This window comes from Pelophylax lessonae (genome assembly GCF_965119305.1).
Source record: "Pelophylax lessonae genome assembly, chromosome: 9".
NCBI lineage: Eukaryota > Metazoa > Chordata > Amphibia > Anura > Ranidae > Pelophylax > Pelophylax lessonae.
Window position 1 is genome coordinate 52,827,089 of NC_138776.1, and position 24,778 is coordinate 52,851,866.

The 24,778-nt window shown below is 43.6% G+C and overlaps 1 protein-coding gene across 2 annotated transcripts in view; it reads right to left on the reverse strand.

Annotated features, from left to right (window-relative positions):
- Positions 1-24,778, reverse strand: part of AFAP1L2 (actin filament associated protein 1 like 2) — a 190,050-nt gene that overhangs the window by 81,485 nt on the left and 83,787 nt on the right. For both annotated transcript variants that reach the window (XM_082267950.1, XM_082267951.1), the window contains exons 3-4: positions 17,849-17,926; positions 17,600-17,709 (exon numbers count right to left, since the gene is read on the reverse strand). In XM_082267950.1, the coding sequence (XP_082124076.1) occupies positions 17,600-17,709; positions 17,849-17,926 (188 nt within the window). The remainder of the gene's footprint in view (positions 1-17,599; positions 17,710-17,848; positions 17,927-24,778) is intronic.

Below are 24,778 nucleotides of genomic sequence, written 5' to 3' on the forward strand. Positions count from 1 at the left end.
TCTCAGTGTGGCCCACACTTTCTCCAATTATGATTAATGCTGTATATACAAGCTGCAATATCCACAGAGATTTACAGCCTGATGGTTGGCAACTTGTCCTGAGCCAGAAAGACTCTGGATTGTAACACGTGTTCCTGCAAAGTGCTGCTTCCAGGAAATATCCCGATTAAAGAATAAGTTCATCTATAAAATAAAATAAAATAAATGCACATTTTTTTGCAAGTAAAAAAAATGGGCATTTACTACATTTTTTTGTAGGAGTCTGGAAAGCATTGCACCCGCTATCAGCAGATCATGGGTGCAATGCAGGGCTCCTGCAGACTGTCAGTGTAAGCTGTCTGCTCCTACCTCGTATGGGCAGCCAGTTACACAATGACAAGAAGGTTCAATGAACTACTAAGAGTGTGCAACAATTCCCTGGTAGTCCTTTGAAAACTAAAAGCCGTCAGTCGCAAAGGCTGTTGGTACTTGTAGTTCATTCAAACACACAACCTTATGAATGAATGATGCAGCCATATGGGCACGCAGGGCCACCATCAGAAATTTTGGGGCCCCTTACACAGCTTTAGGCCTGGGCCCCTCCGGGCCTGACCACCAACATTTCGCAGGGCCCGCCCTCTGGCCGTCCCACAGAATCCACCCACTGGCCATCCAATCGAGTCCTTCAGTGCACCCACTTCTATTTTAACACTCTCTTACAACTTAGTAAATGAAAATAAATCCAAGCCAGCAAAGAGACATCCCCATATATTCAGCAAAGAGACATCCCAATCCAGTAAAGAGACAGCCTCATATATTCAGCAAAGAGACATCCCAATCCAGTAAAGAGACAGCCTCATATAGTCAGCAAATAGACATCCCAATCCAGTAAAGAGACAGCCTCATATATTCAGCAAAGAGACATCCCAATCCAGTAAAGAGACAGCCTTATATTTTCAGCAAAGAGACAGCGCAATCCAGCAAAGAGACATCCCTTCAGCTGCATCGGCTTACTCTGCAGCTGCCCTGCTTTAGCAACTGCTAATTACTACAGCAGCAACAACTCGGCCTCGTTGGTTGGGGCCTGGGCCCCTTGGAATGCCCGGGCCCCCCACATGTGTATGGGCTGTCCCCCCCTGATGGCTGCCCTGTGGGCACGGCCACACTCTTTTCAAATAGGGACAGCGGGGAGAAGATCCCTGACACGCTGTCCAGGGGGGGGGGGGGTTGAGGAGGGGCAGCAAAAGCAGGAACATGTTACATGTTCCACCCTAAAACTGGGCGGAACATGGAACATGGAACATGTTTCCCAAGCTGAACTTATCCTTTAAAGATGGGTCAATGGCTCTCTACTTCTGTACAGTATATCCAGATTGTGTAAAGGGCAGGGAAATAGAAGGGAAGAAAAAAGGAAATGGAAAAAAAAGGGGAAAAGTATGGAAAAAAGGGGGGGGGGGAAGTGAAGAGAGGCAGAAGGAAATAAAAGAAAAAAAAAAACATGAAAAGTAAAAGCAAAAAGCAAAAAAAAAAAAAAAAAAATACAGAAGAATGAAAGAAAGAAAAGAATTGATTGAGAAGAAAAAGAAAGAAAAAGAAAAGAACTGATGAGGAAGGGAGAAAGAAAATAATTGATGGGGAAGAAAAAGAAAGAATGCGAAAAATTGAGGAGGAAGAGGGAAACAAAGGAGGGAGGAAAGAGAAGAGGAGAAGAAGACAAGAAAAAAAAGGGGGAGGCAAGCAAGGTAAGGAAGAAAAGAAAGGGTAGGAAATGAAAAACACAGAAAAATAAGGAATAAAACTTCTGGAGAAACATTATAAATGGTTGCAACAGCCTACAAAATACCAATTCTGATCATCCCCCCCCCCCCAATGTTTTATGAATGGCAGATGGACTGAGAAATCACTGTACTTGCAGAAATGTTGCAAACTATGGATCTAGACAGAATAGTTCCGATGCTTGTGGCTCCTCTATATGAACAGGAAGCAGAGTGCAACTATTAGTGGCCTCATCATTAATCGCTGTCAGTGGATGAAATGAGCATTGTCTTAACATATGACAGCACTGCCATAGTAGTGACTATATACATGTTTGCTATGTATGAAGCTCCTCCAGGCACATTATTTAACAGTTTCTTAGGTATTCCCTTTAGACCTCATGCACACAGGGTGTTTGTTTAGCCCCTCTGAATACCAGAACTTGTGGCAGGAGAAGAAATGCTTTAAAAACACGCATAAAGCTGCATATTGCAAACTCGTTTAGGTGTGTCAAGTGTTTGAGCGTTAAAGTGGTTGTAAACCTCAGACATGCAATGTAAACAAAGCATATCCCTCTATAGTGTGTACTTGTCTCCATCCAGAGCACTCAGCATCATTTCTGTATGCTGCCCCGTTCCTCTATCAGCATTAAAATGCTTCTGACACCAAGAGAAAAATGGTGACAGGAAAGGGACCTCTAGCTGGGGGATGTGTCCCTTCCCTCCAATCAGCTCTAAGAGCTTTCCTCACTGAGCTCTGCAGTGTGTAACTTCAGCTCTCCGTCCCCTTTTTCTGACAGTTCAGACAAGCTTTATAAAAAGCCCCCTAGTAATCTCTTACCATGCTCGCCTCCAGGACTTCTCCCATCCTCTGGAATGCTCTACCCCAGGGGTGTCCAAATTATGGCCCTCCAGCTGTTCAGGAGCTACAATTCTCATGAGGCATTGTAAATCTCTGACATTCACCAACATAACTAGGCATGATGGGAATTGTAGTTCCTGAACAGCTGGAGGGCCATAGTTTGGACATAGCTGCTCTACCCCAATCTGTCAGACTATCTCCTACTTTGTCTACTTTCAGACAATCCCTGAAAACACATCACTTCAGAGAAATCTATCTGGCATCCACCACTGGCATCAACAACTGCACTTTTATTTTCTCCATCAGCCCACAGTTATTACCTCCTGTATCTATTGACCCTCCCGCTTAGATTGTAAGCTCTAACGAGCAGGGCCTCTTGATTCCTACTGTAGTAAAATGTATTGTATTTGTACTGTCTACCCTTAAGTTGTAAAGCGCTGCGTAAACGGTCAGCGCTATATAAATCCTATATAATAATAATAATAAATTGTGGACTTTGAACAGGTGTACAGAAGAGAAAACTTCAGATAAACAGGTACAACTTAAGTAGGAGGACTTGTTTCATCACTGTGTATACCTGAAAACAGTCCCTTCACTGGGTATATCTAAGGGTTTACAGCCACTATAATAGATTACGTTGGCCAGAATAATAATTTATTCTGGCTTTGAAATGCAATAAAGCATAGTTCCACCCATTTATTCAAGTTACTTGAAACATAAGGCCCACCCGTAGAACAGTCTGTAATGGCAATTATTTACATATTTATAAATACCTTTTTTTTTCTTTATATAGTCTGCACTTTTGGGCCCGGCCGCCTAGGAGGTTTCGTCATTAGGTGATTTGCTAGGACTCCTGGGATGTCTGCGTTATCTATCCCGGGAGTCTTTGAACCACACTTGACTTCTTTCCAGGCTCTGTCTTGATTGACAGGTTGCCACAGCACCAGGGCATAACTTCCGCCGTCATTGTTATGGCAACCCATAAACAACACAGTGCGCCGTGCGAGTTCGGGACATGCGTGCCGGGTAGCCAGCTGCACTGAGTCCTGGAAGCAAGTGGGAGCGGGCTTCAGATGCCAATACTTCTAATGACTGCTGACTGTCTGCCGGGATCCTGCGATAAATATCAGAATTGTAAGTAATAAGAAGAAATATACTTATACCAGGATCCAGTTTATATTGTGCAAAAAGAGAATCACGGGGGTGCTTTTTGAAGAAAACGAACAAGGAGGCTGGAGCTCTGCTTTAAGGATTAAACGTGAAGAAGTGAGTCCGGCACCAAAGCAACTTGGATTTAAAGGAATCATTTTATGACTAAAGCCTCCACAAAAGGCTGAAACGCGTCAATCTTTGACAAGTGATTGATTCCTTTTTATGTCTTGTTGGAAAAATAAAATAATTCCCTTAAATCCAAGATGCTTCGGTGCCAGACTCTCACTTCTACACTGAACTAACAGCAAGTACCACATAAGTCTGGGCACAGGTGTCTGGATCTCATCCTATTCGTATGGGATTTGTTGGGGTAGCAGCACCTTTACCCAGGGAGGGGACAAGGAGTTGGCAGGAGGGATGGTTGCCCTGGGCACTGTGGTATTATGTGAGGTGGGGGGGGCACCACAAGGACATTGGGGGGGGGGGATTTGTGTTGGAAGGGGGAATTTGGGGGACAGCAGGGGGTAGGTATTATCAGAGAGGAGGGGGTGCCGAGAGTGGTGAATTGGGGGGGTGGGGGATTTGTGTAGGGAGGGGGGATTGGGGGAAGATTTGTGCTAGGAGGGGGGGATTGTATTGAGAAGGGGAGATTTGAAGTGGGGGGAGATGTGTACTAGAAGGTGATTTTTTTTTGGGAGGGGTTTGAGCTGGTGGATGGGGGGCTAAGATTTGTGCTGATAAGGGGGATTTCTGCAGGTGGGATGATTTATGCTTAGGGGTAAGCATGCAGATTAGTGCTTAGTGATTTTGTATGGGGATTTTTGCTGACATATGCTTATACATCTTGGGGGGGGGGGCGCAGTTTGGCATCTTCGCCCTGGGCTCCAGATGGCCTTGTCCCAATACTGCCTTTACCGCTTGTTTTAAGGTTCCAGTGTGCCTAAACGCATCTAGCCTTTAGGTGCTTAATGCTCTTCAGCTCCTCTCTTGAACATGCCTTTGGTGGGTTTTGCATAGCCTGTAAACCTCTATGTGTGCTTGGACACAGGGAGATATTTACTAAAACAGAAGCATGCAAAATGTATTGCAGCTCTGCATAAAAACCAATCATTTTCCAGGTTTTATGGTCAATGCTTTATTGAACTAGCTGAAGTTAGAAGCTGATTGGTTACTGTACACAGCTGCACCAGATTCTGAGTGCTCAAGTTTTAGTGAATCTCCCCCATAGGCTTATATAGGGGGGGTTAAAAAAAAATACCTGTAAAAGCTGAGTTTTCAAGCCCTGAGTGCATGAGGTCTTTGGGTACAATTGTACCAAAACCTGGTCCATAGAGTTCAAAAGTGGACCTTTCAGGAAAGTTAGAAGTCTCCATGAATAAATTCTTGACAAGTCAGAATATACAACAGTATCATTTTAAAGAGAAGCTCCACCTTTTATCATTAAATCAGACAATGACTTTTCCAAAGCCGATCTGATGTTATCAGTCTGATGAGGCAGTAAAAATCTGGCGCAAAACCAACAATGCGCATCACAAAAAAAAAACAGCAAACCCACAGTGAAGCATGGTGGTGGTAGCATTATGCCTTAGGGCTTTATTTTTTTTCCTTCAGCTGGAACTGGGGCTTTAGTCAAGGCGGAGGGACTTATGATCAGTTCCAAATATCAGCCAGTCAATTTTGGCACAAAACCTTCAGGCCTCTGCTAAAAACCTAAAGCTGAAGAGGAAATTTGCCCTTTAATATGATGGCAACCCAAAATATACCTCCAAATCAAGAAAAGAAGGGCTTCACCAGAAGATCAAAGTTATGGAATTGCCCAGCCAGAGCCCAGACCTGAATCCGATTGAAAATCTGTGGGGTGACATGAAGAGGGCTGTGCACAGGAGATTGGCTATTCGGTAAGTTCCAAAATCCAAATATTTATTAGCTAGAGGTTAAAAATCACAATGGATACAGTGAACACATTTAATCAGTAATGGTCTTTAGTGTAGCATAAAAAAAAAAAATACCAAAATCAAAGAATATATAGAAATCCAATAGTCTGCTCTACAATTGATCAACCAATTAAAAAGAGGTGGAACTTGACAGTTAAAATCATGGACACAAAGTATCAAAAAGGTAAGAGGAGAACAGAGAAAAACATCAAAACAATAAGACATTGGCACAAATAAGATATAGATGCAGACATATGAAATAGCATAGGATCAATAAAATAATTTGAGTAACAAGTCTGTGCACCATCTATGGTTAAGACCGAGTGTTTAAGGGAAGATCCACCACATTTCTCACTGTAGTAGAATTTACGTCCATTGTGGCCGAAATGCGTTCGCTTATCCACTGTGATTTTTAACATGTAGAGTTCTTGTTTTGTTTTCTATTATACTTTGTGTACAGGAGAGGTCCTCAGAAGGAAGAATGAGCAAAGATTCCTAAAGCAAGATGTGCCATGCCTACTCTAAAAGACCAAATGCTGTCATAAAATTAGATGGTACTTCAACAAAGTGTTATTCTACAGGTGTGCATATTTATGCAACCATGTTATTGTAAGTATTTTTATTGATTTCAGTTTGTTTTTAATTGAATTGCACAGATTATAGGTCACATTAAAGGTGGAGAAAATTCAGAAGTGATTTATCTTTAAAAACCTGGCATTTTTACTGGGGTGTGTAGACTTTTTATATCCACTGTATTATTTATTGGTGCATTTTAATTGTTAGCCTGGAATTCTGCTTCAGATAAGATTAGTTTATGTCGTGGATGTGAAGTGTGAGCCTCATCCAGAGTAATTGTCCCACACTGTGAACTGGTGGTCATTCACGGACGCTCCCCCAGGGACACAAGAATATGGTGGCCAACACAATCCAACGTCAAAATGTTCCCATAAAAATCTGCAGGAAAGGATGGTAATCTCGGGGAGGAAACAGCAAATGTGGCACGTTGCCCAAATTTACATCACAAACAAAGAGGTCGCACAGACCTCAATGAAGCCGCTGTTTACTACAGTTTGTATTACAAGAAAATTCACTCCAATCTCCACCCAAAACTTAATTTCTTCAACTCAAGCTCTTATTTATGCCTTCCATGGGAACTTCACCACCTGCCAAGTCACCAGGCCCAGCAATGATCACACACTGCCCTGCCTTCCCGATTCTGGATACACATAAATCACAATATACTATACACTAAAACCTTGGTTTGAGAGTGTTTTGCAAGACAAGCAACATTTTTTAATACATTTTGACTTGATAAACAAGCAATACCTTGATATACAAGTAGCGTCAAGTCACAACTGTGTATAAAAGAGAAGAGAGGCGCCTCTAAGTGTAGTAATATGGTTACATTCAATGAAGGTACAACATTTAGCAACTCACATGGTTGATGATTAAAACAGACACATCTAAGTATGCAGGCATTCGGGGTAAAGCTGTCCACATAGATCATCTTCTGCACCCCCATCAATGTCAACCATTACATACTGAGCTCCATGAGCGTTTCAAGCTTTGCTTTCAGATCGCTCTACTGCAGGGTAGTCTTCCCGGTCATGACTGCAGACTGCCAGTGGCGAGAGCCGGTGGTGCAGAGGATGGTCCACGTGGACAGCTTTACCCCGGATGCCTGCAAACTTAGATGTACCCCTTTAATCATCAACCATGTGAGTTGCTAAATGTTAAACCTTCACTAAATGTATTCATATTGCTACACTTACAGCCCATTCACACTGATCCGACTTGGACCGCGACTTGGTCAGCCTGACAAGTCGCGGTCCATCGCGTCCCATAGTGTAGTACAGGAACGGTTCTAATAGGAGCGACACAAGTCGCTCCGACTTAGAAAAAGGGTCCTGTACTACTTCGGGGCGACCTGGAGTGACTAGCATAGACATTCATTTTATGAAGTCTGTGCAAGTCGCGACTTCACAGGTCGCCCCGAAGTCGGATCCGACATAGTGTGAACGGACTCTAAGGCTCGGTTTCCACTAGTGCGACTTGCGGTGCAACTTGACACATGTCAAGTCGCACAGCAAGTCAAAACCCATTGTTTTCAATGGGGCACATTTCCACTGCCGCGGCTTCAGTTGCCGCGACCGCAAAAGTAAATCGTGTACTACTTTTAAGCGCGACTTCCCTCTATATATGAGGGACAAGTCTAACTGAAGCCGCGGTTTACTTTTGCTACGAAGTCGTGCTAGAAGTAGCACGACTTCGTAGCCGCACTAGTGGAAACCGAGGCTAAGAGGCGCCTCTCTTCTCTTTTATACTCTGTAGCTCCTGCTGGATTTTGCTTCTTGTGGAGGTTAATATTTGTGGATGGACATTTTATGGTTACACAACCTATCCCAATGCTGTAATCTTTTTATATGGACTATAAACGGAAGGATTTATGAATAAATGGTTGTGGAGCGAATCAACTGAGTTTTCATTATTTCTTATGGGGGAATTTGCTTTGATATGAGGGGTTTGGATTACAAGCGTGTTTCCGGAATGAATTATGCTCACAATCCAACGTTTAAGGCCCCTTTCACACTTGTGCGACTTCAAAGTTGCACGATTTTAGAGCGATTTTGACGCGACTTTTTGCCGCGATTTTGATGCGAGTTTGACTGGGCTTATAGTGTCTTTTCCTCAAAATCATGCCAAAAGTAGTGCAGGGACTACTACTTTGAAGTCGGTGCGACTTCAAGTCGCACATATATGAATGGGGCTCATTGGAAATAATGGAGAATGACTTGTCATGCGATTTTGCAGTTCCAAATCACATGACAAGTCCCACAAGTGTGAACGGGGCCTTTCTGTACTACTATCCTTCCATTTTCATGTGTGCGTTTCATCATTGATGTTGAGCCTCATCGTTGGTATTTTTTTTTGGCCAAGAGCTTTTGGTGCCAGGAACAAGCCTAATACAAGCAGATACCCAAACTGTATTAAAGTGTTGCTTTCATCAGCAAGGTGATTTCAGCATAATGTATTTAAACATTTGCAATTTTACTGTTAGCAAATTTTATTCTCAATTTTAGTCAGTAAGCTGCTTAGGAAAAATGTGCATGAATAAATCAACTCTTTATCAAAAAAATGTTTTTAGAGGGGGGGTGGGGGGTTGTTAGGATAGTTTATTTCATTTTAATGGAACTACACTGCATCTGAGCACCACAAACACTATTGAATTCATTTTTAATAATCAAAGCAAACACCCTTATTCACCCATGTCTCCATGCCTTATTTTGCTAAGAAATCACTTTAAAAAAAACACCCCCTAGCATTTCTGGCTGTGATTATCCTGAGTAGGAGCAGATTTTTCACGTAGCATTTACTTCCTGGAATCCATCTGCCCTTAGCTCAGCTGAGGGTGTGCTTAACTGAAAAAAACTCTCCTGCCCTCCTGAAGACTCCTGGGATGTAGGACATCATTTGCCTAGGCCTGGAAACCAGAAGTAATGGAAGAAATGGATAAAAAAAGTTTAACACAAGTATGTAGCGCCCTACCTAGATAGACTGCTAGGTAGATTTATGGCGCTTTTCCACTGCATAGAACCGTACCGGCTCGGCACGCTTTTGTGCTTTGCCACTGCGGTACCGCATGGTATAGGGTCGGAACGGTTCGGTACGGTACGGTATAGGTTTGCTTTTCCACTGCATGGAACCGAACGGTACGGTACGGCTCTGAAAAAACAGTACCTACTCGATTGTGGTTCCAACAGGTACCAAACTGGTACCATATCCCACAATCCTTTGCATGCAGTCACTACTAGCCACTGATTGGTCAGAGAATCACACCCACCCCATTGTTATCCCACCCACTTAATTTTAGTACTACTTTAGTGGAAAAGCAAACCTATACCGTACCGTACCGAACCGTTCCGACACTATACCATGCGGTACCAGCAGTGGAAAAGCAAACCGGGCCAAGCAGGGCCGAGTAGAGCCGAGCCGGTACTAGCCGGTACTTGCAGTGGAAAAGTGCCATTAGTTTCTTGGCTCCACCATAGTGAGTGGAGCAGTGATAGATTGTGTTGGTCTGTTCAGGGTTTCCTGAGCTGAGAGTTTGATTACTCCCACCTGCCACTGAAAGAAAATAGGGCTGGGAGATTCAAATAATCAGTTGAATATTTATCATGCCCCAGCTAATCCATGGAAGGAGGCATCCGGAAGGAGGCTGCGAGGTGACAAATGTGCAGGAAGCTTGAACAAAGGGCTCTTTCCCTCATAGGAGGGTTCCAGTTCTCATGGGTGGCTATTGCCCCTGGCAGATAGAGCAACAAGAACCTGCAGTCTGGGCCTCAGTAGCTGCAGGGCTGAGGGCCTGGGGAAGATTGCCTAGGGATTACATTTGCTGGAGCGCGCTGCACTGAAATCCTTGGGCTGGAGAAAGATTTTTTCATCGTTCTCTGTACCCTAGAGTAGATGCTGGAATTGGGGTTAATATGAGGTTTAAAGGTGCAGGGACTGGGGCTGATCTGAGGTCTAAAGGTGCAGGAATTGTGGCGATCTGAAAGTCTGACAGTGTAGGAATTGGGGCTGAGGCGGAGGTGTGAAGGTAAAGGAATTGGGTCTGATTTGACATGTAAAGGTGCAGGAATTGGGGCTGAGGCTGTAGTGCGAAGGTGCAGGAAGTGCAGCTCATCTATGGTGTAAAGGGGCAGGAATTTGGGCTCATCTGAGGTTTTTCAGGTGCAGGAATTGGAGTGATCTAAGGGTTGAAGGTGCCAGAAATTGGAGTTGATCTGAAGTTTGAAGGAGTGGGAATTAGAGCTGATCTGAGGTCTTAAGGAGCAGGAATTGGGTCTGATCTGAGTTTCGAAGTATCAGGAATTGGGTCTGATCTGAGTTTCGAAGTATCAGGAATTGGGTCTGATCTGAGTTTCGAAGGAGGAGGAATTGGGTCTGATCTGAGTTTCGAAGGAGGAGGAATTGGGTCTGATCTGAGTTTCGAAGGAGAAGGAATTGGGTCTGATCTGAAGTGTGAAGGAGCAGGAATTTAGGTCTGATATGAGTTTTGAAGGAGCAGGAATTGGGTCTGATTTGAAGTGTGAAGGAGCAGGAATTTAGGTCTGATCTGAGTTTTGAAGGAGCAGGAATTGGGTCTTATCTGAAGTGTGAAGAAGCAGGAATTTAGGTCTGATCGGAGTTTTGAAGGAGCAGGAATTGGGTCTGATCTGAAGTGTGAAGGAGCAGGAATTTAGGTCTGATCCGAGTTTTGAAGGAGCAGGAATTGGGTCTGATCTGAGTTTTGAAGGATCAGGAATTGGGTCTGATCTGAGTTTTGAAGGATCAGGAATTGGGTCTGATCTGAGTTTCGAAGGAGCAGGAATTGGGTCTGATCTGAAGTGTGAAGGAGCAGGAATTGGGTCTGATCTGAGTTTTGAAGGAGCAGGAATTGGGTCTGATCTGAAGTGTGAAGGAGCAGGAATTTAGGTCTGATATGAGTTTTGAAGGAGCAGGAATTGGGTCTGATTTGAAGTGTGAAGGAGCAGGAATTTAGGTCTGATCTGAGTTTTGAAGGAGCAGGAATTGGGTCTTATCTGAAGTGTGAAGAAGCAGGAATTTAGGTCTGATCGGAGTTTTGAAGGAGCAGGAATTGGGTCTGATCTGAAGTGTGAAGGAGCAGGAATTTAGGTCTGATCCGAGTTTTGAAGGAGCAGGAATTGGGTCTGATCTGAGTTTTGAAGGATCAGGAATTGGGTCTGATCTGAGTTTTGAAGGATCAGGAATTGGGTCTGATCTGAGTTTTGAAGGAGCAGGAATTGGGTCTGATCTGAAGTGTGAAGGAGCAGGAATTGGGTCTGATCTGAGTTTTGAAGGAGCAGGAATTGGGTCTGATCTGAGTTTTGAAGGAGCAGGAATTGGGTCTGATCTGAAGTGTGAAGGAGCAGGAATTTAGGTCTGCTCTGAGATTTGAAGGAGCAGGAATTGGGTCTGATCTGAAGTGTGAAGGAGCAGGAATTTAGGTCTGATCTGAGATTTGAAGGAGCAGGAATTGGGTCTGATCTGAGTTTTGAAGGATCAGGAATTGGGTCTGATCTGAGTTTCGAAGGAGCAGGAATTGGGTCTGATCTGAAGTGTGAAGGAGCAGGAATTGGGTCTGATCTGAGTTTTGAAGGAGCAGGAATTGGGTCTGATCTGAGTTTTGAAGGAGCAGGAATTGGGTCTGATCTGAAGTGTGAAGGAGCAGGAATTTAGGTCTGCTCTGAGATTTGAAGGAGCAGGAATTGGGTCTGATCTGAAGTGTGAAGGAGCAGGAATTTAGGTCTGATCTGAGATTTGAAGGAGCAGGAATTGGGTCTGATCTGAGTTTTGAAGGATCGGGAATTGGGTCTGATCTGAGTTTTGAAGGAGCAGGAATTGGGTCTGATTTGAAGTGTGAAGGAGCAGGAATTTAGGTCTGATCTGAGTTTTGAAGGAGCAGGAATTGGGTCTGATCTGAGTTTTGAAGGAGCAGGAATTTGGTCTTATCTGAAGTGTGAAGACGAAAGAATTGGGTCTGATCTGAAGTGTGAAGACGAAAGAATTGGGTCTGATCTGAAGTGTGAAGGAGCAGGAATTTGGTCTGATCTGAGTTTTGAAGGATCGGGAATTGGGTCTGATCTGACTTTTGAAGGAGCAGGAATTGGGTCTGATCTGAAGTGTGAAGACGAAAGAATTGGGTCTGATTTGAAGTGTGAAGGAGAAAGAATTGGGTCTGATCCGAGTTTTGAAAGAGCAGGAATTGGGTCTTATCTGAGGTGTGATGGTGCAGGAATTGGAGCTGATCTGAGGTCTTAAGAATCAGGAATTGGGTCTGATCTGAGTTTTGAAGGTACAGGAATTGGGACTGATCTGAGGTTTGAAGGTGCAGGAATTGAAGTGATTGAAGGTTTGAAGGTGTCAGAAACTGGAGCTAATCTGAGGTGTGAAGGAGCTGGAATTGAAGCTGATCTGAGGTCTTAAGAAATAGGAGTTGTTGGGTCTGATTTGGGTCTGATCTAAGATCTTAAGGAACAGGATTTGGGTTTGTTCTGAGGTGTGAAGGTGTAGGAATTTGGTCTGATCTGGGGTGTGAAGGTGCATGAATTGGGTTTGTTCTGAGGTGTGAAGGTGTAGGAATTTGGTCTTATCTGGGGTGTGAAGGTGCATGAATAGGGTTCGATCTGAGGTGTGAAGGTGCAGGAATGGGGGGTCGATCTGAGGTGTGAAGGTGCAGGAATGGGGGGTCGATCTGAGGTGTGAAGGTGCAGGAATGGGGCTGTTCTGAGGTCTGGAAGCCTAAATGTAAGGCAATTGGGAGGATTGGGATGATGGGATGAGTGTGAAGGGGTAGGAATCAAGTTGATCTGAGAATACACATAAATCAATCATAAATCAAGTTGATCTGAGGTTTGAAGGTGCAGGATTTGGGGTGATCTGGGGGTGGTGTTAAAAGGATATTGTCCATGGGTACACTGGCTGTCTAATGTAAACTGACCTGACACTAAAATGTAGAGAAGGTTAATGACTCCTGCCATAGAGGTTTGGCAAAGCCATGCTTCCTTCTGTCACCAGTAAATGAAGATGGCACCTGCCAAGAAATGAGAGATTCGAATCTCCAGGGTGCATCTCACTTTCTAGGTGAATACTTGATATATCGTCACAGACCCGTGTTTATGACAGGGTGTCTTTAAGTAAACACCGAAAATCTCTAATCAGATTCTCTATCTTCTGCAGTTAGTCACATTCATGCTGCAGGTTAGGATGCGTTGTAGAATATTTCTGGTATTAAACATTTCCCACTCCCATGGGTGATGCTGCATATCGGAGAAATGACCCGCCGTGGCCAGGCCAGGAATCTTCAGTAAGGACAATGGGGGGGGGGGGGGGGTGTTCATCCTGTGAACGTCCCTCCCGTAATTGGGAACAGATTCCTCACAGCCTCCTCTGCAACAAGCTACAAAAAAAATAAAATAAAAAAAAGCCCCTTCAGTTTCACATTCACAATTACAAAAAAAAAAAAAAATCCTCCCCAGCCATTTGCTTATTCTAATTCTCTTCCCACGCTGATGTTGGAAAGGCACACGTCATTCCAAGCATGCTTCTAATTTCACAGTATTAGGGAGCAGATTCACTTCTAGAGATATTGGATGTATTGTCTGCGGGTAGCCATGTTTTCCTGCCAAACGGGACTTTCCACAATGCAAAGGCCTGCAGGGTGGGATGAGTTTTGGTTTCACCCCACCCTTCCCCAGTCGGGGCCTGTAGATCCCCCATCTCTGTAAACACTAAAATCTAACATTTAGATTATATAGACCGATAGTAAACATTGTTAACTACTATTACTGTAATTCTGTTCAGTCAGTCTTGTGATTTACACATCACAGCAGGATTGTGACACTTTTCTCCAGAAGCTGCAGCTCTGCCACTTCCTGGGCCACCTTCCACCAGTCTTCTTTCTGAATCAGTACCTCTGCACAGTGTTTTCTTAACCATGCTTTCTCATGTGAGGTGCAAAAATATTTGTCCTTCCAGCTCCCCATGCCTGAAACATGTTGACGTTTGACAACATTGTACTATGAAGTAGAGCCCAACTAGCTGTGTGTATACAGTCATCCTAGTCCTGTCACCAGTCCGCTCTCTAAAGTATTAGTATAAGTATTTCTACACATGCTGTCCTTCCCTTGTAAGCAGCATAAATTCCTCCCCTCTATAGCTTCTAGTGCCTGAAACATGTTAGGATGACATCACTATACTTTTTGACCCTGGCCCACAGTGCAATGTGTTGGCCAGGGGCTGACTGGCAACTTTTGGCCCAGGGGGCAAGTACAAACCAGAGGCTCATGGTGCAGTGACTCGGCCCCCCCCCCTCCCATTCTCCCTCTTCCCGACCTCCTCCTGACCCCCATTCCAGGCTGAAGCTCCGCTCCAGGTACTCTCTACCCAACGGCCGAATCTGGGTTCCCGACCTGGTCAGCAGGGGGCAGTTGGGGGGGAGCTGGGACAGCTCAGTCGGGGCTGCCTGGGGGAGGAGAGTCTCCAGTGGGGCATGGAACCGGCCTCTGCTCAGACACAGTTTACACCATCCATTTTGGGGGGGGGGGGGGGGAGGCCTGAAATCTGTCCTTGTCTTCAACCCGCACTCAGTAGGTCAGTGGCGGGGACTTTTTACTTCTCTTCACCAGGAATCCTTTAGGCATGCACTGCAGAAGCAGTGCAGCCTTATTACAGAGCCTCAGAGCGGCCTGGGGGGCAATTGCCCCCCTGCCCCAGTCCTCCCCTGGTGTTGGCAATCATCTTAATTCAAACAATCTTATGATTGAATGTTTAAAGACCCTGGATTGTCATTTAATAAGCACAATGCAGTCATTAGCCTTTCCTTTGGGTAGGTGGAGACTATTAATGATTGATTGATTTATGGTAAACCATATACCGGTAATGGAATCCATCACACTACTGGTTATATCTCAACAGCTGTCCAGAGAGGATGCAGACTGCGCTGTCTGACTTACTGAGGAGAATCAGAAAATCTGTGCCTGCAATATATTGAAACAAAGGGAAACTATTTTTAGTTAGACGTAGATAATAACTCCTGCACTGACATCACTGTTTCCACGTAATACATCAGACAGCCCCCATTGTGTGCTGCATCACCCTAAATTACCCCCATTTACCCCTCCCCACCATAAGAGCTGTAACGAGTCTCGGGACTATTGGCTGTATATATTTCTGTGCTTTACAAGACTCCAAACAGCAACAATCAGTTAAACGGGAACAGGAAATGCCGCATCTCATAGCTGCGGGCCTTTCCCAACTGTACATTCTTTTATTAGTTCCAGGGATTGTGTTTTCCCACGGAGTGGCCCTGCTCCCTGCCCCCCCTCCCCCCGCCGCCCGCAGAGCCAATCTGACATTTCCAACCAAGTCAGATCAACTGCTGGAAATTTCACTTTTTCACTGCTGGAGCTGGAAGATCCTCCAAGCCGATAAACTGAGAACCCAAACACCAAAGAAAGAGTTATGGCTGCTGTATCAGCATCATCTGCAGAGGAGGCAGCAATTAATGATGGGCCTGAGTGACAGGGCCAGCAAAGTTTAATGTTCAGGGGAGTTCACAGTCCTTAGATGACGAGGGACTATAAATCCCAGCATGCCCAGACCAGAGAAAGAGAGAGGGAGAGAGGGGGAGAGAGAGAGGGGGAAACAGAGAGATAGGAAGAAGATAGAAGAAAAAGGAAGAGAGAGAAAGATGAGAAAGGAAAAGAGGGGGGGGGGGAGAGGAGAGAGGAAGAAAGGAGAGAAGAACAGGCGAAAGAAAAAGAAAGGGGGAGGGAATAGAAAGAAGAGAATAGGAAAGAACAATAGAATAAAAGAAAGGAGAAGAAAAGAAAATGAAAGAGAGAGGGAAAAAAAGAAAATGGAAAGAAGGGGGGGTAGTTAAGAGGATGGATGGAAGGAAGTGGGAAAGGTAGGAAGGCAACAGGAAGTAAGAGAGGAAAGGAAGGAAAGAGTAAGAAAGGAGGGAAGGTCAAAGGAAGGAAGGAGAAACAAAGAAAAAAAGAAGAGAGGAAGGAAGGAAGGAAGGAAGGAAGGAAGGAAGGAAGGAAGGAAGGAAGGAAGGAAGGAAGGAAGGAAGGAAGGAAGGAAGGAAGGAAGGAAAGAAAAAAGGAAGGAAGGAAGGAAAAAAACTAAAAAAAAGGAGAAAGAAAAGAAGGAAGGAAGGAGAAAGAAAAGAAGGAAGGAAGGAGAAAGGAAGGAAGGGAGAAAAGAAGGAAGGACAGATATAGGAAGGAAAGAGACGAAAATAAAAGGGAGAAATAATGAAAGGCGAGAAGGAAATTTTTAATGAAGAAAGAAAAAAGGTGAGAGAGTGAGCAAGGAAGGAGAGAGAAAGAAAGAAAGAAAGAGAAAGAAAGAGAAAGAAAGAGAAAGAAAGAAAGAAAGAAAGAAAGAAAGAAAGAAAGAAAGAGAAAGAAAGAAAGAAAGAAAGAGAAAGAAAGAAAGAAAGAAAGAAAGAAAGAAAGAGAAAGAAAGAAAGAAAGAAAGAAAGAAAGAAAGAAAGAAAGAAAGAAAGAAAGAAAGAAAGAAAGAAAGAAAGAAAGAAAGAAAGAAAGAAAGAAAGAAAGAAAGAAAGAAAGAAAGAAAGAAAGAAAGAAAGAAAGAAAGAAAGAAAGAAAGAAAGAAAGAAAGAAAGAAAGAAAGAAAGAAAGAAAGAAAGAAAGAAAGAAAGAAAGAAAGAAAGAAAGAAAGAAAGAAAGAAAGAAAGAAAGAAAGAAAGAAAGAAAGAAAGAAAGAAAGAAAGAAAGAAAGAAAGAAAGAAAGAAAGAAAGAAAGAAAGAAAGAAAGAAAGAAAGAAAGAAAGAAAGAAAGAAAGAAAGAAAAGAAAAATAAAAATAAAAGAAAGGAAAGGAAAGGAAATGAGGAAGAAGGAGAAATCAAAAAAGAGGGAAAAAAAGGAATGAAAGAAGTATAGAGAAAGAAAAGGGAGGGAATGAAGAAAAGTTACTGGAAAAAAATTATAAAAAGAAGAAGTCAGGAAAGAGGGAGAAATGAGAAAGAAAGGAAGGACTAAGAAGGGAAAGAGGAGGGAGGAAAAAAGGACAAAGGAAGAAACAAAGTAAGGAAAGAAAGAAAATAGAAAAAAAAGAAAGAAGAGGGAAAAAACAAGGAACGAAGGAGCAAGTAAGAGGTGAGACGAAAAAAGCTGAGAGGAGGGGAAGAAAGATTGAAAGGAAGGAAGAAGAAGAGAGAAAGAAAAAGGAGGGAAAAGAAGACTAAAATAGGAGGAACAAGACACAGAGGAGTGTGTGTGTGGGGGTCCCATTTAAATAGCACTCTTAGCAATATATGAGGAATAATGAATAGTTGGGGTCTTCCTCAGCCATTTATATGTTTTTAAAAAAAAATCTACTCACAACTTTTGAAGGCGGGAGGTCAGGGAGACACTTCTGCGGTGGCGCGGAGTGCTGTGCGATCGTCCCATTTGTCAGAACCTCTTTGGTTGGATTGTCCAAAATTTCAGCAGCTGCAAAAAAATGGTTTAGAACAGTTAGGGAGACGATTTCCGGAAATGTGGTTGTGTTCTATGTATTTATCTATAGGCATTCCCGGTGTGGCAGGCAATTTGATGTTTTAACAAACGTTTAGTGGAAGGTGTGACGTACCTGAATCCGATTTCCCTGCCTCTTCCTTGCGGTCAGACACCAACACTTTATTCATGTAAATATATTCCTCATCGCAGCCTGGAATAAAGAGAAGATCCCACTTTGTAATTTTGTGGACAGCAGAAACTCGAATGTCATTAGTTGCATTTTTATGGCTGGAGGTCCTCAGTACTGCATAGTGAACCCCGCTAACCACAACAGGCCCAATCATCGGGAAAACCTACTGTGCGTCATGATGCTGGTGACGTCAAAGTGTTTACAATCTGTTAGACAGAGCCACGAAGGGTTAGGGCCTCCACCAGATTTTTGTTGCTAGAGACTTCGGAAAGAAGCTTAAAAACCTAAACCTTTTTATTTCATTATAGTATACCTTAAAGAGGTTATAAACCCACTCCACTCTTATAACTTGTGCCTATAGGTAAGCCTATAATAAGCATTAGGCATAAGCATAGGTACTGTAAATATCTCCTAAACTTGCACCATTTAGGAGATATTTACTTTTAATGTAGCCAATGACGTCATCGGCGCATGCGCTCTGAAGGAACGGCCACCTGTGCCGTTCCTTCAGAGCCCTGTGCCGTGAATGGCGGCTCCCACATGTGGGAGTGATGTCATCGCGCCTCTGGCCAATCAGATAGCCAGAGGACACAAACCAGGAAGCAGGATGGCTGACCATGTCGGCTGTGTTACCACTGAGCGGATGGCACTGCGGGGGCTTCGCTCTAAGGTAATTATTTCATAATGAGCTAGTATGCGACTTGTCATGCAACTTTGGACATCAAACATGCATGACAAGTCCTTCACCATGTTTTCCAATGATAACCCTTCAGATATGTGTGGCCTAAAGTTGCAGCAACTTCAAAGTAGTTTATGCACTACTTTTGTCCGACTTTCATGCAACTTGAGGGCCATAGACTTTATTGTTAATCCTCAAAAGCTGTATAAAATTCGTACCTAAAGGTTATACAATGCAACAGTTGTACAACAGTTGTCCATTATCACTGGTAAAAGCCAATGTCGTATCCAAGTTGCACCCGTCCAAAGTTGCGGTAAAATTGCACTCCAAAGTCGGCACAACTTTGGAGTCCTACACGTGTGATAGTAGCCTTAAGAAAAGGCTGGAGTTCCACTTTAAGTGTAGGGATCTAGCATCTCGGCAGTCAGCCGGCAGTCTGTACAATCCAGACACAATCCTCGCTCTACTATCACAGCATGTGTGGCTACTACGGAGGAATTTGCTGGCTGCGATCTCTTTCATCATCAGAGTATTTATCAGCGGAACATCTGGATTGTGTGATAGGAGGACTGCGATCCAAACAGCAATATTCTCCACGTCTGGCGATTAATTAAAAACGGCGGTCAGCGTGGCCTCCACACGACCTCCACTGACAAGGCGCCGGCTTGCTAATGTGCGCCTACCTTGGAGGAATGGAAGAATTAGTAGGGACATTGATCATTTCATTCATCTCTGAGGATGTCGGGTTTATGGTCCCATACAATCAGGATCACGTTTAGGAATTTTTTTAAGAGGATTTATTACGAAATACTTTCCTAAATACTGTTTAAATTAATTTCTGATTTTATTTTTATAGCCGCTAAGATAACGGTTGCAAACCTCTGGAAGAAACAGACCATCAATACTGAAGGATAAGGGACAGGAAATGCGTGATCTGGATTTGTTTAAAGCCCCATCATTAGATCTGTGTCTTTATAGTGTGACCAACTCTAGATAAAGGTAAAGGTAAAAATCCATTATTTAAAGAAATTCAATTTTTGTAGTTTTTTTTTGTTGTTGTTTAGTCCATATCAAAATACTAACATTTTTTCTAAACGCACACCAATGTACTAGTGTGGTGTCAACTGGGCACATTCTTTTTAGACCATCCTTGCATTGAGTCTGCGTTGATCAACACAGCTCAATACACCTGGTGTGAACAAGTCCTACCTCTGTGTAGGCAGTAATATACACTATATTACCAAAAATATTGGGACGCCTGCCTTTACACCCACATGAACGTTAATGGCATCCCAGTCTTAATCCCTAGGGTTCAATATTGAGTTGGCCTAGCCTTTTTAGCTATAAAAGCATCAACTCTTCTGGGAAGGCTGTCCACAGGGTTTTGGAGTGTGTGTATGGGAATGTTTGATCATTCTTAACAAAGCACATTTGTGAGATTAGGCACTGATGTGGACGAGAAGGCCTGGCTCGCAATCTCCGCTATAATTCATCCCAAAGGTGTTCAATTGGTTTGAGATCAGGACTCTGTGCAGGCCAGTCAAGTTCCTCCACCCCAAACTTGCTCATCCATGTCTTTATGGACCTTGCTTTCTGCACTGGTCCAAATCATTTTGTGAACGGGGGGATTATGGTGTAGGGTTGTTTATCAGGGGTTGAGCTTGGCCCCTTAGTTCCAGTGGCATCAGCATACCAAGATATTTTGGACAATTTCATGCTCCCAACTTTGTAGGAACAGTTTGAGGATGGCCCCTTCCTGTTCCAACATGACCATGGACCTTGTGCACTGGGGCTCAAAGACATGGTTGAGTGAGTTTAGGGTGGAGGAACTTGACTGACCTGCACAGAGTCCTGACCTCAACCCGATAGAACACCTTTGGGATGAATTAGAGCATGGACTGCAAGACCAGGCCTTCTCGTTCCAACATCAGTGCCTGATCTCCCAAATGCGCTTCTGGAAGAATGGACAAACATTCCCATAGACACACTCCTAAACCTTGTGGACAGCCTTCCCAGAAGAGTTGAAGCTGTTATAACTACAAAGGGTGGGCCAACTCAATATTGAACCCTACAGACTAAGACTGGGATGCCCTTAATGTTCATGTGCACGTAAAGGCAGGCGTTCCAATACTTTTGATAATATGTATATGGCAGACACCATGGACAACTTGTGTTACCTTGGCATGGCCTGGGCCCCTCAGCCTCATTCTCACATGACTACTACAAGAGCCACTGTCCCAACAATCATGCAGGTCCTGGCACTTTTCCGTTTGCATGCTTGTCTATCGTCCACTTGTGCAGTCAGAAGTGCAGTCAGGATGAGGATGACGGCCATGGAACTTGCCACTTTAAAAACAAGTCACCCATAGTGCCTTCCATATTTACAGGTTTCTCGTTTTGTCTCTCAGATGGCCACTATGGGCACAGTGTAGCCGTCCATTACTTTTGTCAGGTACGGAATGGGAAACATGGATTTGTATTATACAGCAGTGTTTTCCACACACATAGCTTGTAGAAGCCACCTTTTTAATTGCTTTTTTATCTTCTACTTTTTTTGTCGAGTGGGATTTACTAGTGAGATTGAGCTTGGTTGTGAATCAGGCAAGCACCCATCTACAGCAAAGGTCTACAAATTTTCTAAACAAAAGGGCCAATTTACAGTCCTTTAGACTTTAGGGGGGCCAGACTGTGGCCAGTGGGAGTAGAAAATGTCCTGGTGTCAGTAGGAGAAATAGTGCCCCATTACTGGTGTCAGTGGGAGGGATAGTGCCCCATTACTGGTGTCAGTGGGAGGGATAGTGCTCCATCACTGGTGTCAGTGGAAGGAACAATGTGCCATCATAGGTGTCAGTGGGAGAAATAGTGCCCCATTACTGGTGTCAGTGGGAGGGATAGTGCTCCATCACTGGTGTCAGTGGAAGGAACAATGTGCCATCATAGGTGTCAGCGGAAGGAACAATGTGCCATCATTGGTGTATGTGGAAGGAACAGTGCTCCATCTTTGTGTCAGTGGCAGGAATTAAGCCCCATCATTAGTTTCAGTGGAAGGAATAGTGTCCTATCACTGGTGTCAGTGGGAGGAAGAATGCCCCATCATTGGTGCCAGTGGCAGGAATTATGCCCTATCATTGGTGTCAGTGGGAGAAATAGTATCCCATCACTGGTGTCAGTGGGAGGACTAGTGCCCCATTAATAGTGTTAGTGGCAGGAATTATGCCCCATTATTGGTGCCAGTGGCATGAGTTATGCTCTATCATTGGTGTCAGTGGGAGGAATAGTAACCCATCACTAATGTCAGTTGGAGGAATCATGCCCCTGTGTGTGGTGTCAGTGGGAGGAATAGGGTCTCATCATTGGTATCAGTAAGAGGAAAAGTGCCCCATTGTTGGTGTCAGTGGCAAGAATTATGCCCCCATAGTAGGTTTCAGTAGGAAGAATAGTGCCCCTAGGGCTGGATAAAAGTAAGCAAGGGGCAAAATCTGGTCCTTATGCCATTGTTTTAAGACCAGTGATCTATAGGGAATTCTTATTTGGGGGGGGGGGGGGGATGTACCGGTATTGTATTGCTATTCCAGGGGTTTCTGAAGGCCCTGATTTCTTGGAAAAGCACATATATTGATTGACTCAACATTATGGGGTTCCTTGTTGGAGTTTGCTTAACCTGGTTCCCCTACTTTGTAAGGCCTAATAACAGTTACTGCTTTACTTCAGTACCCCTGAGCCCCATGTCTTAGGTTTGGATGTTATTTATATACCTTTCTTTTGTACACTTTATGGTGATTCCAGACAAACCATCTTTGTTTTGTCTATGATCATAGTTCTGTATGCAACTATATAGGTAAAAATCAAGATTATCTATAAAAAAAAAAAAAAAAAAAAAAAATGAAGCAGTATTTCTTTTCAGCAAATTTTTGGACACTTTTGACCAGGCAATCACTGTTGGACTGCGGGAAAGTATGTGTTCGGCGCCCGTATCGCCAACCATGACCATGGCTGGGAGGACCATCCAAATTCACCAGATTTAGCTTCTTCAGGGAATACTTTGTAATCAAATCGGAAAGTAAAGATGGGGGGGGGGGGTTTGAGGTGGTTAAGAATGTTTTTAAGACATATAAAGTCACTTTGAATGGCCCAAGATTTTTTAGTTTATCTTCTCAGTATTATTTTGTTTAATTTTGAGTGACGTTTTTGGTTGGTTGAGGTGTTTATTCACAGTTACAAAAGGTGTTAAAAGGGTGTGAAAAAAAACACTACTGCATAGGTTTTTTTCATTGTATAGAACACGCAAGTCTCTATACAAAACAAAAGGGTAGCACATCAGAAATTGTGCAAAGGGACTAATTGCAGAATAACCCATACATGATAAGGAAGCCGCCATTGTCTGTCAATGGTGGCTTCCTTCCCTTGCATGTGTTAAGCCCCGTACACACGTACTGATCGTCGGCCGAACGTTCGGCCGTCTTTTGTCCAGGGCTGTCCTGTCTGTTGAAAACTGCAAAAGACTGCACACAAATTTTGTCGGCCAACAACAGCCGATCTGCAGAAGTGATGTCATGTGATGGTTAACTTTCCTTGTCTTTTTTCTTTTCTGAGCATGCCCAGTCTTGCTAATCTGCTGTTTGTTGGCCGAAATCTGTACTGACTGGCGAACAATCGGCCGTTCTGGTGTTGGCCAACAAAAATTTTAATGCTTGCACGACAGATTCTGTTCGGCCGAAAATGCGCTGTCGGCTGTCGGAAGCATCATACTAACAAGCCTACAATCGGCCGATCGGTCGTTGGCCGAATATTTACGGCCGACAATCGGTACGTGTGTACGGGGCTTTATTCTGCAAGTAGTCCCTTTGCCTACTTTTGAAGGGCTACCCTTTTGGTTTTGTACTTCTGCTATCCATGTTCCAGCAGTTGGACAGCTGCACAAGTTTGTGGGACTTTAACCTTTGGTAGGCTTCCAATGGACAGCGCCTTGGTTTAGAGATACGTATGTCTTTTTTGCATTATCTGTAAAACATCATAGAAGAACAAACTACACAAACTAAAAAAAAAAAGTAAAAAGGCCGAACACTTTTATTGTACGTTTTACTATTTTTGGGGTTTTTGTATGTGTTTTTTTTTTTTTTTTATTGTAGCATACATGACCACTTAGGCAATATTGTATTAGCTTTTTCCCCAGAGTTCAGCTTTAATACATGAAGGGCACTTGTTAACAAAACAAAGACACACTGATTGTGTGTGGGGGGTAGAAGCTGGGGAAAAAGATAATTTGGGGCAAGAAATCTCTGCTGGCTTGCCAAAGGATTCTCGCTTAAGCTGTTCATACACTAGTAGGATATCATTTAAATTATTCATTTTAAGAACATTCATTCCTTTTATATCCTAAATTTGCCATTCTGGGTATCAGGGGCACAAGTGGAACCATCAGGATCCCTGTGCAAGAAACCCCAAAGGGCTCCACTGGCCCCAACCAGGGACTGTTATTCCCATCATGGGACCCTTTATTACTGTCCCACAGTGGGTCACCTTCCCTCATAGGTGTGCGCAGCCTATTGCATTACGTGTGCACCCAAAATGTATTAAAATGTGGATGGTGTTGGTAGGGCAGTGGATGGTGTCATTAGAGCAGTGGACTTGTCAGTAGGGCATCGGTTGGCATCGGTAGAGCAGTGGACTTGTCAGTAGGGCAGAAGTTGTTGTCAGTAGGGCAGAGGTTAGCGTTAGTAGGGCAGTGGACAGTGTTAGTAGTTTTTTTATTTTTTACTGTTGTTTTTAGGAGTCCCGTTGGGGGGCTTTGGTGAAGTACTAGCAGGGGGAATCTGCGCTGCACAGGGTGATTAGGGTGTGCCCAGGCACACCCCCTGCGCACGCCTATGCCTTCCCTTTATCTTGGGGACCCCTGATGTCTCATTTTTAAAACAAAGAAGTGAGGCTTACCAGGTGGAGGATCAGAAATCTGTTGCACTATTGAACTGCACCAAGGGAAGAAGGATAACACACTATTTGGCACTACCTTTATGGACACTATTTTTTAACATGTTTTTTAATCTATGTATTGATACCTAGCACTAAAGTAGAAGGAATATTTATTATTTTTATGATACTGCACTGAGCACCTTAAATCACGGTTTAATTTTATTAATTGAGCCTTAATACACTTCATCTACGGCACCAATACCATTGAAGGTTTTGGTCCTTTG